This window comes from Sarcophilus harrisii, chromosome X (genome assembly GCF_902635505.1).
Source record: "Sarcophilus harrisii chromosome X, mSarHar1.11, whole genome shotgun sequence".
Classification (NCBI taxonomy): domain Eukaryota; kingdom Metazoa; phylum Chordata; class Mammalia; order Dasyuromorphia; family Dasyuridae; genus Sarcophilus; species Sarcophilus harrisii.
Genome location: NC_045432.1, coordinates 80,071,159 through 80,090,868, shown reverse-complemented (window position 1 = coordinate 80,090,868; position 19,710 = coordinate 80,071,159). Strand labels below are relative to the sequence as shown.

Below are 19,710 nucleotides of genomic sequence, written 5' to 3'. Positions count from 1 at the left end.
TACCCTTGCTTGCACCCACCGTGGAGGTCTCTGTGGGGGGTCTCTCTCTGTAGGGGGTCTCTCTGTAGGGGGTCTCTCTGGGAGGGGTCTCACTGTGAGGGGTCTCTCTGGGGGGGTCTCTGTGGGGGTCTCTGTGGGAAGTCTCTGTGAGTGGGGTCTCACTGTGAGGGGGTCTCTCTGGGGGGCTCTTTTTCTGTAGGGGGTCTCTGTGGGGGGTTTCTCTCTGTAGGGGGTCTCTCTGGGGGCCACTGTGAGGAGTCTCTCTGGGGGGGTCTCTGTGGGGGTCTCTGTGGGAAGTCTCTGTGAGTGGGGTCTCACTGTGAGGGGGTCTCTCTGGGAGGTCTCTCTCTGGGGGCTCTTTCTCTGTAGGGGGTCTCTGTGGGGGGGGTCTCTCTCTGTGGGGGGTCTCTCTCTGTAGGGGGTCTCTCTCTGTAGGGGGTCTCTCTCTGTAGGGGGTCTCTCTCTGTAGGGGGACCTCTGTCTCTGTCTTTTTCTCTTTTCCCCATCTCTGTCTCTGTATCTGTCTCTCTCTCTCTCTGTTTCCATCTCTGTCTCTCTCTCTCTCTCCCCTTCCTCTTTCTTTCCTCCCACAATGTATAAAACCTGGTAACAAGGTTGTGGCAAATACCTTTGGCTGGCAATATCTTGGCAAGAAGTTGAGACGATTATTTGGAAAGACAAAAGGAATATTAAAGATGGAAGACGACCTTCTCTCCGTAGACCAAACTAGCAAATCCACCGGGGGCAACTCTCTCTCCCTCCCTCCCTTTGCCTTGGCTGTCAAGATTATGATGAGGAAATAAGGTGAGCATCATTTTCTCTCTCTATGGGTCCATGAATAAGAACCAAAATGATCTCTTCATGCTGCCCAACACCAAAAAGTATTTATCCTTCATTAGAAGCCTTACCAGGATATGCGCCTCCAGGTGACCAAGGCCCCCACACCCTTTAAGTACAACTCAACCAGAGAGGACGGTGATGTGGTTAAATTGATGGGACAAAAGATGGAGGAAGTAGGCCTTCAAGGAGAATTAGGAGATAAAGCAAAGGCCAGGTTACAGCAATTAGACCAGGAAATGCAACAGTTCCAGCAAAAAACTGAGGCAGCAGACAGAGAAAGTTAGAACAGGGAGGAAAGGAAGAGCCCTGGCTACAGATTGAGCCAGAGAAGAGACAGGAGATTGCTTTTCAAAGACCAGCTATTTATCTCTTAATGTTTTAAAAAAAACATAACCATGTCAGAAGACAAACCATTGAAAGGCATTGGGGTAATCCTTTCTCTCCTTCCCCCCCTCCTTGCTAACAGAACCACAGCAAAATGGGTCCACAACTAGTGGAACGGGGAATGAGACATGGATCTACGTGTCTGTATCCAGGTTTAAAGCCTATAGATTTGGAGTCACTACATCTAGATCTGGATTCACTACAGGTAGAGGCATAGGTCTTAAAAGCTCCAAATCTCATCTCCAGCTGCACATTTTGACATCTGAGCATCTCAAGGTCTAGAGAACGATGAACTAGGCATCGGAACCTAGGAGCTAGACACGGACACCTAAGGGTCCTAATTGTGTAGTAATAGAAAGAGCCTGAGAGCATTTGACCTAAAGATGAAGGGCTAGATCTCAGGCCTTGGATATCTAGAAACCAAAATCCCTTCATTTAGACAGAGAGACTTAGGGATCAATGAATTTGAACACTCAGGAGACTCAGTGAAGGAAAACTTCCAGAGAGTAAATCCCAAGAATTAAGATCAGGAAAGCCTTAGAGATCGTGAGAATTGGAGATTTAGAAATTGGCACCTGGGAGGAGGGGAGACTAAATCACTGTACTTGAATACCTAGATTCTTGGAAACATCAGGAACTACAGCTCTAGATACACAGAGAACTGGAAACTTGGAGCCTAGGGAAAGAAACAAACTGAATCAATTCTTTGTATATTGTAGAGACAAACCTTTATCAAAGAAACTAGTACAAAGGTTTTTTTCCCCTAGTAATTGGTTGGGTACCTTCTCATTTTAATTGCTTGGGCTTTATTTTTCTATGTGATTTTATATGATCAAAATTACCCTTTTATCTTTTGTTATCTTCTCTGCCCTTTGTTTGACCATGCCATATGATTGAAAGATAATTTCTTCCTTGCTCCTCTAATTTGTTTATGAGGTGACATTTTAATTGTCATATGTCCATTTGGAGCTCTTTTGAACATATGGAGTAAATGTTGGTCTAATGCTACCTTCTGCCAGACTACTTCCCAGGTTTTCTCAGTAGTTTTTACCCCAGTAGTTGGATTCCTTAACTTCATGAGACAGTAGGACACTAAATTCCCTTCTGTATGCTGAGTACCTAATCTGCGCCAGTGGGCAACCTCTCTTTTTTAACCATTAAGAGATCGTTTTGATAATTACAATGGTTGTACGATAGAATTTGAGATCTGGTGCTATTGAGACCCCTTCTTTCCCACTGTTTCACCATTTTCCTTGAGATTCTTCATCTTTTCATCTGAGTTGCATTTATTTTCTAGTTCTCTAAAGAAATCCTTTGGTAATTGGTTTGGTATGGTAAAAAAAAAAAAAAAAAAAAAAAAAAAAAAAGTAGGATTATGACAAACCGTACCCTATCCAGAAAAGTGAGTATATAATCTTTCAGAGGGGAAGTAGCTATTTAACAAAATTATAGGACTTTTGAGCATTCCTGCTGAAAAGACCAGAGCTGAATAGAAAATTGGGCATTCGAACACAAGACTCAAGAGAAGCCTAAAGAAGATCAACATGAAAGAGGAACTATAAGGGACCGAATGAGGTTAAACTATTTATATTCCTACATGGGAAGATAATACACGTAACTCCTGAAACATTATTATGCAGAAAGAAGCTACATAGAAGGCATGGGTATGACCTGACTATGTTGGGGTGGTCTTCAAAAATACAAAGATGTGAGGAAGATCAATGCACGGAGGGAAAGGAGAGGAAGGAGAAGGCAAGTTAGCTTTTACAGTCATGGGAAAATGAGGGGAATGGTGGACAATGCTCGAACCGCACAAGAAGTCACATCCAAACACACAGTTGATTGACTATAGAAATCCATATTAATCATCTGATTAATCTGGGAAGTAGGAGGGGAAAGGAAGAAGAGAAAGATAGAGGGGGTGCAGTGATAAAAATAAAGAAGGCAGGTATTCATGCTCTTACAAGCTGAGTAACCTAATCAAGTCGCTTAACCTCTGTCTGCCTCAATTTCCTCAACTATAAAAAGGGGATAGTGATCAGCACCTATTTCACAAGGCTGTTTTAAGAATCAAAGGAGAGAATATTTGTAAAATACTTAGTATACCCCCCACATAGAAAGCACTTAATAAATATTTTGGGTTTTTTTCCATCCTACTGAATTTTGTTGGCAACATTCACAAACACTGAGAGTTTATGTGCATTTATTTTATATTCTGCAACTTTGTTGAAGCTGTTATTTCAATTAATTTTTAGCTGACTCTCCGTGATTCTCTCAGTAAACCCATATCATCTACAAAAAGGCATCATTTTGTTTCTTCTTTGCCTGTGCTTATTGCCTCAATTTCTTTTTCTTGTCTTATTGTTCTAGCTTCCTTTATGCCTAATTTAATTGAAAAAGTCTCCAGTTTATCCTCATTACACCTAATGCTTGGCTCTTTGTTTTAGGATATGTATTACTTACTATATTAAGGAAAGATCCATTTATTTTAATGATTTGGGCATTGAATTTTGTCAAAATCCGCTCTGTCTCTGGATGTCATCATCGTTTTTCTTGTTAATAGGGTATATTATGTTTGTGCTTTCCCATATATTACGCTATCCCTATATTCCTAATACAAATTCAACCTGATCATAGTGTATAAAGTTCCAGGGGTCCTCAAACTACGGCCCGTGGGCCAGATGCGGCAGCTGAGGACGTTTGTCCCCCTCCCCCAGGGCTAGGAAGTTTCTTTATTTAAAGGCCTACAAAACAAAGTTTTTGTTTTTCCTATAGTCCGGCCCTCCAACAGTCTGAGGGACAGTGAACTGGCCCCCTATTTAAAAAGTTTGAGGACCCCTGGGCTATAAACTTTTTGATGTTGCTATGGCCTCTTTGCTAATATTTAATTTAAGTGTTTGTGTTGTTCTTCATTAACAATATTAGACTATTACATTACATAACTTTGGAATAAACTGATTTTTGAAAATCCGATAAAATGCATTTATAAATAAATCCATCTGATCATAACATTCATTCCTTTGGGAGGTCATTTATGGCTTGTTCAGTTTATTTTTGGTAGATTCGATTATTTAAATTTGCTATTTCTAATTCTGTTAACGTGGGCATTTTATATTTTGTGAATACTCATCCAGTTTATGTTAGCTGTCAATTTGATTGACATAGAATTGAGCAAAATGATGTCTGTGAATTTTTTTCATGTTTTGTGCAGTGTCTGGCACATAGCAGGTGCTTAGTGTTGATTTGCTTGATATTCATCATTTAGTCATGAGGTTTTCTTCTGTTTGAAAAAATTTGCTAATTTGTTCAAACTATTTTAGTTTTTCTTCAGATAATGCTTCTGGTTTTATTAGTTTGGGGGGATTTTTTCACTAAACTTTATTAATTTTTTCTTTGCTTTTTAGAACTTCTGTTTTGATATTGTATTGTTTTTGTATATAAATATTCAGGGATTCGTTGAGAGGTCCGGCTGCCAATCGTGTTTATCACCCCTCAGGGACATTTTCATAATCGGTTTATTATATATTCAGCAGAGTCCCACGATAAAAATAAGCCAGTGGACCATAAGTAGCATTTTCAGTAATCTTATCTAGAACAAGGCAGGATGAAGATCATTGGAATTTTTACAGGAGTCAAAGTATAAAGTAAACATTTACCTACCAAAGAACTAATAGCAAATCCTAAAGGATTTTTCTGGGATTTCAAATCATCAGGAAATTGAGTCAATAAAGCTAAACCAGAAATTTTTGTATCATTAGCCAGTTAATTACTTGATTAATTAATTAATTAATTCCTTAAGCAAAATGGCAACTATACTAAAGTTTTCTTATGACAGTTATTTAATAAGTTGGTTTTTTAGGAATTGTTTTTTACTTGCATGCCCAAATTACAGACCCATTCTTCCTGTCTTTTACTGATGAAAATGCTTTGAGATACAAATGTTCCCTTAAGGATCATGTTGATGGTATCCAAAACATATAGGCATGATTTCTCATGATTTCCCTTTTTTGTTTAAATTTTTAAAATAAATTTAAAATAAAATAAGTTTTACTGAAGCATGAAAATTCTCTACACTATCCATTCTTACTCTCTTCCAGAAAGCCATCACATATTACAAAGAATATAAATTTTTAAAGAAAAGGGAAAAAATCATCAAAGTGATCAATACATTCAAAAGTCTGAAACTTTATATAATATACCACACTCACAGATCTTCCACCTTTACTCAGGAGTAGTAGAGGATTTTCTCCTATCTCTTCTTTAAACCTGATTTGCCCTTTACAATTTTGCAATGTTCATTTTTGGATTGGTTTTGGATTGTAGGTTGTTCTTGGCGTTTATATTGTTTTAGTCATTGTATATATTGTTTCTTAGCTCTACTAATTTCCCTCCGCATTACTTTAAATCTTTCCATTCTTCTTTGAATTCATCACATTTGTCGTTTTCCATAGTACGATAATATTCCATTATATTAATGGATACAATTTGTTTAGCTATTCTCCAATTGAAAGGCATCTTTTTTCCCCCTAATTCTTTATCACAAAAAGAACTACTATAAATATTTTGTTGTACATGGGAACTTACTTCTTTTCAAGGGCCTCCTTGGGGGGGTATATGCCTAATATTGGAATCTCTGAATCAAAGGATATGGACATTTTGTCACTTGACATAATTCCAAATTATGAAGATTGCTTTCCAAAATGGTTGGACTGATTCATAGCTCCATTAACAATGCATTAGTGCAAAAAAAACAAAAAAACAATGCATTAGTGCACCTCTCTTCTCTTCTCACAATTCCTCCAGAGATAGCTAGTCCATCTTTTGTAATCTTTGCCAATTTGCTGGGTATGATGTAAATCCTTAGGGTTGTTTTAGTTTGATTTGAACCTCTTATTATTAGGGATTTGGAGCATTTTTTCATATGGCTGTTCATTTGCAATTCTTATGAGAACTGTTTGTGTTGTTTAACAACTGTGGTCCTTTTCTTGCTTGAGGTTATATATTTTTCTCTGACTTGTCCTTTGGTCCATGAGTTGTTAGAATTTAAGTTATTTACTGTGCAGATAATTTTTATTGCATTGTGGTCAGTAAAGGACATTCAACGGTTCTGCTTTTATTGCATTTGGGAGGATTTTATACCCTAATATGTAATCACTTTTTGTAAAGGTGCCACGCATAGCTGAGAAATATGTTTTCATTCAACAATTGTCAAAGCTTATCATATTTAACTCATCTAAAATTCTATTCAGGTCCTAAACTACTTCCTTCCTTCCTTCCTCACCCCCTCCCTTTTTTCTCCCCCCTGCCTTCCCCCTCTCCTTTCTTTCCTTCCTTCAATTATTGTTACATTTGTTAAGTTCTGAAAGAGGATCTCCAATACTATAGTTTTACCGTCTATTTCTGTTTGCAGCTCATTTAGTTTTTCCTTCGAGTGGTTAGATGCTACACCATTTACTGCATAATATGCATTCAGTGTGTATTGATTCATTGTCTATGGTATTTTACAGCAAAAATATAATTTTTCTGTTTATATCTTTTAATCATGTTTATTTTCACTTTTGCTTTGTCTGAGACTGCGATTGCTACCACTTGGTCTTTTTTTTTCTTTTTTTCAATTTACCTAAGCATAATAAATTCTGCTCCAATCCTTATTTTTAACTATGTGCATCATATTTCAATTCTTTCATATCAACAAGATATTTTGGGATTCTGTTTTTTTTTTCCCTTGTTGGATTCTATTTTTTAATCTAATCTGCTATTTTCTTCTACATTATGTAGAGGTTCATCTCTCATTCGGTCTCTTGTCCTTTTTCTTCTCTTTGTTCTTTGGTTCCTCTTTTTACCAAAAAAAAAAAAAGCAGTGGATTGTGTTACTAGAACGTATTCATCACCAATGCTCTTAATGTAGTCAACTTTGATCCCTTATCTGTCTTTTTCCCCCTCATCTACAACTGTATATGTTGTATGTTCTTAATCTTTCTTGTTTTCCTTTTAAATTCATCCACAAACCCCTGAGAGAGCTATTATATTTTTAAATTTTTTTAATTAATTATTTTTTAGATTTTACCTTTTCTCCTACTTTTTAAAATTAACAGGTGCACTGCCCTAATGCCATCAGTATATTCCTAGCAATCTTTAAGCATTGTCAAATCACTATTCATCGGGTTGTTTTTTAAACCATTTAATCCCATTTCTAGGTAGAAGCAGAAACTTGATCCAAAGAATACTAACCAACATGAACTGGTTTTTGATACTTACTGATAGGTGTGGACTGTCCATATTTGCCTTTCATGGAAAAAAAGGTTTATAAATCGTACCACTCGAAAATCCACTGTACAGAGGGATTTAATTTTCAAATTTTGTATTACATCATTATAAAGAAATCATAAATGACAGTATTTTCAAATGAACAAATGTCATTCTCAGTTAATGATAATATAAAGATTATAGGAGTTTTGTGCACTATTAAATGTAGTAGATTTTCCCTTTCCCTCCCTCCCACCTCCCTCACCCCATGGTACCTTCCACAGAGCTAAGTTTCACATTGCTAAGTTTTGTGTCCTTACAACAGGACCTGCACCTCAAGTTAATTATTGGGTGCAATTACCTCCTTCAGCTCATAAGCCAATCTCATTTTCTCAAGTTGAAAATCAAATTTATGCCTAGATTTTCATTTTTTTATCTCTTGCATTATTTTTCCTAGATGGTAATACAGTCTGTTCCAAAAAAAATTTTTACACACACACACACACGTGAGAAAATGTTTTATTTGATTTAATCATCTCTCCAGTTCTAGTTCCTGAAGTGAAGCTTTTTGCTAGTCTCTGCCAAACTTTTGGATGGCAGGTCTGAGTTCTTGGGCCTCCCCTGGATTTTTGAGATTCAGAGCACTAGATCTTTAGGGACCTCTGACATCTCAGGACAGGGTGTTAGAGGCCCTTGGAAGCCTTGGTTATCCTGCTCTGAGCATTGCCAGTGGTTGTTGCCTGCTGCTGCTGCTCCCTATTGCTTTCAGGGTTCTCACCCTGAGACTTTCCTTAAGAGTTTGCTGGAATAGGTACACAACGGCTTGATGGCCTGTCTCCTCTTCAGATGGCAGCAACTCAATGTTGGTTTTCAATGCTGTCGCCCATTTTCTTACATTGTACCAAACTTCCTCTAATTGAGGATTTTGGTGTTGCAAAATCTTTTTATGACTTTCACTTCTTTAAAGCAACTCTCCCCTGTGGAGTCAATCTTTTTCTAATCTACTCATTTGAGTTTTTAAAATTCTTCATTGACTACTCTATAAGTTCTGGTCTTTTTTTAAAGTGCTGGTGGTTGTTGCTGCTGAGGCAATTGAGGTTAAATGACTTGCCCAGGTCACACAGCCGGGAATTGTTAAGTGTCTGAAATCACCTTTGAACTGGGGTCCTCCTCACTTCAGGGCTGGGGCTCTATGCACTGCGCCACCTAGCCGCCCCTAAGTTCTGGTCTTTATTCGTTCCTAATTTCCTCTTTTACAGATTTCATTTCTATTCTGTCCCAATTCTGGAGTTTCTCAGTGTTGTTCAGGGCTGATTTGAGAATCTTTGAGAATAGTCTTCTCTTATTTCTTCAGGAATTTTTCATTTTCTTTTGCCATGTAATATTTCTGAGAGAATTTGGTATTCTATTCTCTTTGATGAATTACTAATCAGGTTTTTTTTTGGGGGGGGGGGTTAATCCTTTTTAAAAATCTTTTTTTAATTTTTAATTTATTATTTAATTTATGTAGTAATTGGGTTTTATATTTATTAATTTGTTTTAATAAATTTAATATTTAATTTAATAAAAATTTTGATTAATAAATAATTAAATCTTGATTATATTTATTTGGTATATTAGCTAATTAATTCATTCATTGAATTTTATGTTTTAAAAAGTAGTTTGGTTTTTAAATCCTTTCTGTTAATTTATCTGTGTATGCTCTGGTCTTTTATTGAGGTCCTTTCTCAAAATCTTTGCTATTTCAGCCTTTCATTAAATTCCCCTTTACTGGGTCCTCTTCCTTTGCATGTAAGTACACCCAAGAAGTTGGACTACAAAGCTGTCTCAACCTCTTCACAGTAGGGGATATAGGGTTCAGTAGCTTATGTTCCCATTCTGAGTACTCTTTGGGGGGACAAGACTGACCCTACGGGTTTCAATCCCCTTTTCTGGTCTAGCATAATCACACAGTCTTCCCACCCCCACCACTTAGTTGTCCTTTCTTTCAAAGGTGGAGTTGAATCAATATCTGTTGGTTTTGTGGGATAGAGTGAGCAAAGAGGATTCTGGGTAGTGCTGTCTCCTTGGCCATCTTGTTCCTCAAGCTAGGGATAGACAGACCTGTGGTCTTTTGACTGGAAGTGCACGTTTATGCTCTGAATTAATGCTCTGATGAATTATTCCCCCCAGTCACAAAAAGGTTTTTGAAAGAGAGAAGTCATTTCTTGCACAAACCCCTTTCAAGACAGACTTGTAAAAGTATAAGGACTTTGAATCAACTTGTGTGGAAGAAAGATCCATAAGATCAAAAGCACTCAGGCTACTAATTTTATTGAGGTAAAACATTGTAAGAAACCTTCTAATAAACAGGAGTATATATGCCCAACAGTCCAGATTGACAGACTCAGAAAAGAAATTCTAATGACAGATCTGAAGGAATCTTTTTTTAATCTGCATCTCAATGGGGAGGTCATTTTTATCTTTACAAACTTGCAGCAGCAAGCAAGACTTTGCACAGGAAATTTAAGAAGAGACTCTCTCACCTCAGCTCTTTGCAGAATTGGGTGATACAAAGCTAAAAGAGTTAATAGATTGGATAACAGTCAGAATCTAAAAAGATTTTGACAGATTGAAGCACTGAACTGATTTGAAAAAGATGAAATTCAGTCGGGATAAATGTACAAAAGGGGTAAAAGGTACAAAAAGTCAACTTAACAAGTAAGTGCAAAAGTATAATCAGATAGCAGAAGTTATGACAAAAAAAAACAAAAAACTGGAGAGCTCACAAAGTCAGTCTGTCCCCAAAAAGTCATTCAACCTACTTGTCTGATATATAAAAATAACAGTTGGACAAGCCCCCAAAATGTAGTCAGTCTGCCAGACATCCAGCTAGCCACGGGGAAGGTACCCGGACAACCACCTTTGACAGCCAGACCACTCGCAAGACCATTATTAGCCAGTCCTTATCCTATTTTCTAAGTAGTTTTTTCCCGCTGTTGTCCATCCTTCATTTTGAAGAGGACCAATGACATCATGGGGTAATATCTTGACTTGTGCACAAGTTGGATTTAAGGGAGACAAGGTTGCACCAAGTCATCAGCTTCACTCTCTCTTCCAGAGTCCTGAAGGTCCAGTGGATGGCCTAGAATGCAGTGGATGGCCTTGATGTCTTATATGATCAAGTTCCGAGTTCTCCACAGCGCCTTCTTCAGCGGTCTTCATGGCCATTGGGATGACTCTCACCTCCCCCTTCCATTAGGGAAGTCTTCACGTGTTTGGGAGTACACTCCCCCCCAACATGGTGATGGGTCTGATGCCTTCAATTACTCTCACCTGGTTCCGCCCATTTGCAGAGACAATTTTACTGGGGTGTAGCTGCTGTTCACGCAACAACTCCTTGGAGCTACAGGTGAGTGGGTAGCAGGTGGGCACCAGAAGTGAATGGGCAGCTCTAAAAGGGGCTTGATGACCCTCATGGCGGACGTACTAGTCCTTCCTGAACAAATACTTAGTATGTAATAGCTCTCCACTGCTATTCTGTCGTGTTTTCCAGAGACAGCAAGATTTTGTGAATGAACTTGGGAATCATACCTCTGCTTGCCCTTTTGGAATAAGGCTAGAGCTTAGAGATAGGCAGTTGGCCTCTTTCGGTTGCTCTCTTGGTTGGGTGACCTGCAGCTTGGGGCTCTCTTGAGCTTCTTGATCCCCTAAAACATTTAAGATAACAGGTTCCGGATACATTTGGACTGAAACCCATGACCCCATTCTTGGTGATGTTAGAGACATGTGCACAGCGTCTGTGTGCTGCTCCCACTAAGCCATCTTCTCAAGCCTCAGTATCCCCAGACTGTTTAGCAAGATAGGATTGAGGTAGTCCAGCTGCCAAACTGCAGTAGACTTCATTTATTTGTGCCAGGTTGAGCAGCTCCCTAAATAACTTGCTCAAAAAATGTCAATAAATGAGCAAAAAGAATCCTGGGTAGGGAAGCCATACGCTGACATTTTCCCCATAACACCAGGAAGGAATACGGTCAGCCACCACTGGGTGTCGCTTATGTGCGTCTGCTCTCCAGAGGACATCAAAAACTTGGATGCTTTTTTTCTGACAGAAGCCCTGCTCCCCTTGAGTCCCCTTAAGAGTAGAGATCCCTGCTTTACCTTTTCTATGAGGATCTGTACCATAATCTCTGAATCCTGGAGCTTCACAGGATAAGCTCTCTGGAGCCATATTGCTACTCCCTGGCATGTGTGTAAAGAAAATCAACCTCACAAGGACAATGTAGAGGAGACAGAGATGAAAAAGTCCTAGTGATTCTGGAAAGTGGTAAATGCAATGTGAGCCAGTAGCTCCCAAAGGGAATCCAGTCTGGGAATAGGGAGGCATGAGTCCCACTGGCTTCCAGTCTCCTCAGACCTCACCTGAGTTGTTTACTTCTGGGACACCCCCCCCCCCCGCCATGTCCAGAGGGCCCTAGAATCCATGGCATAGAAAGACTTGTTGAAAGAACGGGGGCTATTTCACCTGGAAAGATGAGTTGGGCAATAGGCCTCTTTCTTTTTTTTTATTATCACTTTTTATTTTCAAAACAAATGCATGGATAATTTTCAACATTCACCCTTTGAAAACCTGTGTTTAATTTTTTCCCTCCCTCCCCCCACCCCTCCCCTAGATGGCGAGTAATCCAATATATATTAAACACGCAGTTCTTCTCTCCATGTTTCCACAACTATCTGGCTGCACAAGAAAAATCAGATCAAAAAGGAAAATAATGAGAAAGAAAGTAAAATGCAAGCGAACAACAAGAAAAAGAGTGAGAATGTTATGTTGTGATCCACACTCAGTTCCCATAATCCTCTCTCTGGATGCTGATGGCTCTCTCCAACACAAGGTCATTGGAACTGCATTGAATCACCTCCCTGTTTGAAAAGAGCCACGTCCATCAGAATTGATCATTGTATAATCTTGTGGCCGTGTACAATGATCTCCCGGTTCTGCTCATTTCACCCGGCATCAGTTCATATAAGTCTCTCCAGGCTTCTCCGAAATCTTCCTGTCAGTCATTTGTTATAGAATGAGACTATTCCATCACATCCATATACCATCATTTATTCAACCATTCTCCAACTGATGGGCGACCACTCAGCTTCCTGTTTCTGGTCACTACAAAAAGGGCCGCCACAAAGTTTTACACAGTAGACCTCTTTCTATTGGTCTTTTGCTTGGCTGCCACGTAGGTCGGAGCTCCATAGATCTTCTCCACCAGCGCTCCCAATCCCCCCGGAGAGAGGAAGACTCGCAAGATGCATCCACGAAATCCTGCAAAGGAAGGTTAGAGTTATTCTGTTTTGCACAGGAAGATCGGGCAGAAATTGGGAAGAGGCCACTTTGGCCTGAATACCGGGACCGAGGTCAACGACTCGAATGAACTTCCCCCTCCTTAGGATGTCTCTAAGCAGGGGCCAGACGACCACTTACCAGGTATGTTCCAGGGGGATTATTTTATGTGTAAATGAAATAGCTGAATGACCATGTAGGGAGAGCCCTTAAAACTCTCCAAATCTTTGTTCTAGGCCCACGGGCTTCTTACTTCACCGAACCGGAGCTCTCTACATGGTCTGAAAAGTGTTCAGTGTCAACTCATCTTAAGACTAAGACCTTCCATTTGTGGACAGGACAAAATGATTTGGTTTTTTTTGTTGTTGTTTAAGAGTTTTTAAGCGCTAGCATGTGATTGCTTTTGTGTACTATTTTTAATTGCCTTTCAGGAACTGACAAATATCCATTTCCATCTTTAAAAAGTATCTTTGGGTCTTTAACTTCTTTCTTAATCTCTTTGTTAGATATGTCTAGGCCTGAAAGGTTAAAGTTTTGCTTTCTTTTTCTCTCTGGATTCAGTGTGATTTTCCTTCGAGGCCCCAGATGCAATAATATCCTTTAGTACATATTGAGTATTGCTAGTTCATTGGCTGTGACCTTTTTAAGCATAGTGTAGTTTCCCTAATTAATCTCTTTGAACGGTTCCAATTTTTATCGCTGCCTTGTCTGAGCTCAGAATTGATGGTACTTTGAATGGCATCGAGAAACAAAAGGCCATGTTTTTCACATCAGTATTCCTTTGCTGCTGCGTCTGGTGCAGATTTGAAAGAAAGCGTGGGGTCGCCCAGGGGGTGATGGAGAAGTGTCCGGTGGGTAAGAGAAGACTAAAGCAGAAGAGGCAAAGTGCCAGCCTGTTGCCCAAACCAGGTTCCGGCGTCACTGGGAAATGTTTAACAAAATCAAGACATAGAATCCGATCTAGAGAATGGGCGTTTGGAGCTTAAGGCGATTTGCTACCTCCCCTTTTTGAGTCTGATACAGAAGTAGGCCAGATGTGCCAGAAACGGTGTCATTGGGGGCTGGCTAGCTAGACGGGGAGGTAGGTGGGTCACCAGCAAGAAAGAAGTTAAGATCGTTGGAATACATACCGTGTGCAAAATATCACGCTAGGTGCCCAGCGTTGGAAGGGGAGTATCAAACAGGGCTTGTCTAGGAGCCTCTGTCCTGGGTTTGGAGGAAAAGAGGGGGAGATCCAGACATACAGAGAGAAGGAAGGCTACAGAGCCATTGGAGGAGGGAGAGAACATTTAAAAATGGGAGACAAGGGAAGGCTTCATGGAACAAGTCACCCCCCAGCTGGGCCTTTGAAGAAAGACACCAGGATCCTAAAGGAGGGTCTGTTCTTGGCCTGGAAGCCCGGGAGAAGCTAGGGGGCCAATTTGGCAACATCAGGTCTGGGAAAGGGAATAATCTAAAATAAGGAAGTAAGACTAGCAATGAGGTTGGGGAGAGGGCCCTCAGGACCTGGCTGAGTTTGTCTTTGATCCTAAACGGTATCACTGCTGATCCATGCATTATGGCTCTGGCAATATATGCCAAAGTGATTGACCAGTCAGTCGATAATCAGGATGAAGGGATGATGGGAGAAAGCTCTGGCCCGAACTCCCCCAGTTGGGGGTAGCCAGCCCCCCCTCAGTGATGCTCTCGTAAGCTATTTCTTTTCAGTGAATTGTAGCTAGGTTCCTGAAGATCAATTACTCGAGACGTTTTGACCTTTAAGGACATCTCCAGGTTTAGGTTCAACTTTAGGGCCAACACGTGCAGAGCCTGCACGGAGACATGGAGGAGCTTCTGTCCTGTGGATTTAGCAATCAAGCACCTACCACGTGCTAGGCACTGGCCAAGCCAGTGACAAAACACTCCCTCATCTCTGCCGAAAGGCAGTTTCAAACGGGGTCACAAAGAGGGAAGTACAGCCGAAAAATGGCGGAGCAGACGTGCTGGTCGCTCAGCCCAGCGGCGGGGATAAAACGAGCTCGAATCCAGGCCCTGCTCTCCAGGAGCTCACGATGAAATGACCCTCAAAGAAGGGGCAGCAGGGAACGGTCCAAACTTTAGCAAGGTCAAAACAGCTTAAGTCATATTAATAACCCAAAAAGTGAAATTATTCAATCACTGAAGTAGATTTAAAAGGAACCTGACGAGACATAGCTCTCCTTCATGCTTTAAAAATTAAAATTTAAAAATAAGGATGGGAAGAAGGGACTTTTCTTATTGTGATCAGCTTTTCCCCTTCTCCACCATTGAGAAAATGGACGGAAGCTCCAGAGCTGTGGAAATGTTGGGGGGTTACTTGTGTGTGTCAAGTTCTACAAATACGCACTATGGCCATTGGGAAAGAAAATCAATCGAGGGAAGATGCATATGGTCTAGGGCCTGGTCTTAAACTCAAAAGCACAGGGGTTGTCATTGTCTATGTCTGACCCGGGTTTTGCTTGTTTTGTTAAACGTGGTCCCCACACTGGAACCTGATGGAGCCGGGCCGGGAGCCGCCCTTGCCGTCGAGAACGTCGAATGTTTGAGGGAAACGGTCTTTGGTTTCATAGTCAGTTACACCAGCAGCCAATCAAAGGGGGTTTACACACACAGCTGGGGGCCGGCTTTCAGAGGTTCGGTGACAGAAATTGGGTCGGGATGTGATTTTTGTTGAGGTTTTTCAAATGTTCAAAGTCATCAATTGTTTTTTTCTGAAGAGAGAGGGGGAAAGGACACAATTTATTGTGCTTTATCCTAAAGGGGCAGACCATGGGATGTGAGGCAAATGTTGGGTGTGTGGGGGGGGGGGGTCAGTTTAGGCTTCCTAAGTGCCCAGCAGTCCCAAAGCAGGCAGCGGGCACCGAGCTGCTGCCCTTGTCCTCACTGGTGGCTTCCAGCCAATGTGGAAGCACTATGTGAGACCTGATATTGACATGGAGACTCCGTCAGATCCCAACTTGCTCAAAGATTTGGAGAACTGGTCTGTTCTAGGACTCTGACCCGTGCCTGTGTCTGGGTATTGTGACTCGTTTCCCTGGTTTGTTCTGCCTCAGTTTCCCTGGTTTGTTTTGCCTCAGTTTCCCTGGTTTGTTCTGCCTTAGTTTTCCTGAACTGTAATGCCTCAGTTTCTCTGAACCAAAATGCCTGTTTCCCTGGATTGTAATGCCTCAGTTTCTCTGAACTGAAATGCCTCAGTTTCCCTGGATTGTAATGCCTCAGATTCTCTGAACCGAAATGCCTCAGTTTCCTTGGTTTGTTCTGCCTCAGTTTCTCTGAACCAAAATGCCTCAGTTTCCCTGGATTGTAATGCCTCAGTTTCTCTGAACCGAAATGCCTCAGTTTCCCTGGTTTGTTCTGCCTCCGTTTCTCTGAACCAAAATGCCTCAGTTTCCCTGGATTGTAATGCCTCAGTTTCTCTGAACCGAAATGCCTCAGTTTCCCTGGTTTGTTCTGCCTCAGTTTCCCTGAACTGTAATGCCTCAGTTTCCCTGGATTGTAATGCCTCAGTTTCGCTGAACCGAAATGCCTCAGTTTCCCTGGTTTGTTCTGCCTCAATTTCCCTGAACTGTAATGCCTCAGTTTCCCTGGATTGTAATGCCTCAGTTTCGCTGAACCGAAATGCCTAGGTTTCCCTGGTTTGTTCTGCCTCAGTTTCCCTGGTTTGTTCTGCCTCAGTTTCCCTGGATTGTAACGCCTCAGTTTCCCTGGTTTGTTCTGCCTCAGTTTCTCTGAACCAAAATGCCTCAGTTTCCCTGGATTGTAATGCCTCAGTTTCCCTGGATTGTAACGCCTCAGTTTCCCTGGTTTGTTGTGCCTCAGTTTCCCTGAACTGTAATGCCTGTTTCCCTGGTTTGTTCTGCCTCAGTTTCCCTGGTTTGTTCTGCCTCAGTTTCCCTGGTGACAACCCCCCCCCCTTCCTGGCCATTAGAACTGAAATAATTGGAGCTGTAGAACCCTGGCCACTCTGGCATTCCAAAGAGTCATAAAACTGCAGCTGGCTCATCTCAAATGCTTAGATGGACCCTCTATCTTTGGGCTCGGCCTTCCTGGCTCCAAGCTTCTTCCCTCCCAATTTATCAGAATTTATGACGCCCCCCCTCCCCGCCCCCCAACCTGTCAGAATTAAAAAGTTACGGTCCTTCCTGGAATTTCCGCTCCCCAGAGCTCCAGGCCCTGCCTTGGTTTCCCTGATCCCGGGCGCCCCGAGGGCCTCTGGAATCCCTTGCTGAACACTTTGAGACGAGGGGCCGATCTGGCCGGCTCGGGGTCGTGGCCAGTCCTAACTCTCCTCTCTCCGAATATGAAAATCCCTCTGATCTGTCCTGCCTCGGATTCTCCGGCCGCGCGGGGCCTTTGTTCCCATGTCCCCCAACCCCACGATTTCTGTCCAGCTCCGCTCTTCTCCCTGTGTATCCACCCCTCCCTTGCCTTCTCTTCGCAACCTCCATCTTGCCACCTGGCAGCGTTTAGCTAGCTGTCCCTCTGAAAGGAGCTGCCTCTGCCCTTCCCGGTCTCTCTTTTCCCTCCCCCCTCCATCTCTGTCATCCCTTCTCCCACCCCCCCCACCCCGTCTCTGCCGTTTTTTTGGCCGATCACCGAGCCCCTCCACTCTTGGAGCCAATGACTGTCCCAAAGCAGCTAAGGCCCAGACCCACGTGGCCAAAGCCAACCTTTCTCCCGGGCTCTTTGCCAAGGTCGGGCAGAGGGCAGTCCTCGAACCCTGGCAGACGAGGGCGGGTCTTCCAGGCTTGATTCCCACCTGCCTTTGCGAGGACAGGGAGGGGGAGAGAAATGCAGTGCCTGGGGAGGCTGAGATCAACCTTTACCAAACCTTGTAGTTGGGTTGTACTTGGTTTTTTTTGTTTTTTACTGCAGTCCCCCTGATTTGGGAAGAGGGACCTTCCCAAGAGCCCCTGGGCCAACGTTCAGGGCCCCTCGGTGTCTCCCCATTTTTTTCAGACTGGCAGCACTTCACCAGGCCCCAATTATCCAGAAGCTGCCTCTCCAGTCCAAGGGCAGGGCTTCCTCTTTATGGCTTTGGGGCTTCAATCTTGTGTGTTCCTAACCCCTCCCTTCCCCCCCTGACCCAAGCCTTGGCCTCCTGGGGCAAGCTCCCCTGTGCCCCCCCCAACAGATCCTCCAAAGCCAGAGGCCCCCCATCCCCCGGCGAGGAGCCGCCCCTGTGTCCTCTGACTTGTTCTCTCTGCAGAAGCCAGATTTGGGACAGTAGCTCCTGAGGCCTCTTATGCCCCTCCCAAAAAAACCCACAAGGCCAAGGTGTGAAAACAACAGGAGGCTGGATCGGGCCCCAGCCTTCCTGCCTGGAGGAGGCCTCGCAGGGGAGAGGATACAGGTGCGCGGGGGAGACTTCACACCTTGGCCGCAGGTGGGGCCTGGAGCGGCTTCCTTCTGACTAACTTCCTCCCTACCGGGCTGGCTTTTTCTCTTCAGCTGGGGGAGGGGCAGCCTGCAAAGCCTTTTCCTGGCCCCTGCCCAGCACCCTGGAGCCTCCTTCCTGCTCGGCACCCGCTGGGTCGGGCAGGGCCCGGGCGGCCACGTGCTCTACTGGAGAGAATGCCAGCGGGAGCCCCAGCCCCAGAGGTGGAATCCTGGGCCTCAGGGACTTGCGCCCCCCCCCCCCCCCCCCCCGTTTCCTCTGTTGAAAGAGGAACATAGACTAGTGGAGCTCTGAGGGTCCTTCCGGCCACTTACTGGAACCCATCAGGGTGGGCGCTCTGGCCTTCCCAAGCCGGCCGTTCTCCCTGTGGCCCCACGACAACCCCGTGAGGCGCTCACCCATTTCCAGATGAGGGAAACTGAGACCAAATGGCTAAGTGGAGACAGCCAGGAAACCCTGACTCCCGAGCCCCACTTTTCTCTTGCTGCGCCAGGCTGCCCCATCATGCCCCTGTCTGCTGGGACTTCCCGGCACCGGCCCTGGCTGCATTCTGGCCGCTCCCACAATCCCGAAAAGACAGGGGCCAGGGCTTCCCCAGAAGTGCTCGCTGACCCTCCCGCTTCCCCCAAATGGTTCCCCAGCACCTCCCCACTGCAGGACAGTCAGGTGAAGGCAGCAGGAGGGAGATGGGATGGGAGGGCAGGGGGTGGGCTCCAGGGGCACAGGGGTTCTGCCCACGTCCTCTGGATCCCGGGGAGCCTTTTCCACCTTCCTTGTGCTTAGTGACCCACACTTGGCTTGAAGAATTCCCAGCATTCTGTATTTTGCTTTGAAATAAAAAAAAAAAAAATGAACTCAAAGGAGGCCTGCTGGGAGCTGTCCGGGACTGCCTGGCAGACGCGAGTTGTTCTGGACTCTGGGGCCTGGGGGCCCGGGGGTCGGGGGATCTGTGTTTGGGGAACGGCTTCGGAAAGATCGAGACCCTGGGCCGTGTTCTGACTGTTCTCTGGGGCCGGGGGGGGGGGGGGGGGGGGGAGGAAGAGCATGAACCATCTGAGCTGGTCATTGAGTAGTGGAGGGGAAGAACACTGTGCCAGAGTGCCACCGTCCGTCCCCCCCCCACCCCCCAGCCTTATGCTATGTGCCACCCATAGCCTGGAAGCCCCCCCGCAGGGGTTCAAAACGGCTTTGGCCACCTTAGGCTGCCACTTCCCCTCTGCCCCAACTGCCTTAAAACAAGCACTGGATGGGGTTCTAGATCCCCTGGAGACCTAGAATCCTAATCTCTTCACATGTATCCCATAAGAAAGGAGAGGACATGAAAAAGAAGCCCAAGGCGGCCCGGTGCGAGCTCTGGGAGGCGCTGCCCCTGCTCAGTGCCCACTAAGCCCCAGGCGGGCCACGCGGGCCGGCCCAGGAGGTCCAGAGCGCCACCCCGACCCCCCGGCCGCGCCCCTTCCTACTGCTCTCCCCAGGATCGACTTCCTCCCCAGGATCGACTTCCTCT

General features: G+C 43.9%; 1 protein-coding gene and 1 long non-coding RNA gene across 2 annotated transcripts in view; both read left to right on the top strand.

Annotated features, from left to right (window-relative positions):
* Nucleotides 1-493: 493 nt before the first annotated feature.
* On the top strand, nucleotides 494-12,262 carry LOC116420173. The gene is made up of 3 exons (XR_004230449.1): nucleotides 494-804; nucleotides 10,571-10,861; nucleotides 12,123-12,262. It is a non-coding gene; the product is annotated as an uncharacterized LOC116420173 (long non-coding RNA).
* Nucleotides 12,263-12,441: 179 nt separating this feature from the next.
* Nucleotides 12,442-19,710, top strand: part of CXCR3 (C-X-C motif chemokine receptor 3) — a 9,363-nt gene continuing 2,094 nt past the window's right edge. The window contains exon 1 of the mRNA XM_031945020.1: nucleotides 12,442-12,931. Coding sequence (XP_031800880.1) covers nucleotides 12,875-12,931 — 57 coding nt within the window. The 5' untranslated portion in view covers nucleotides 12,442-12,874. The remainder of the gene's footprint in view (nucleotides 12,932-19,710) is intronic.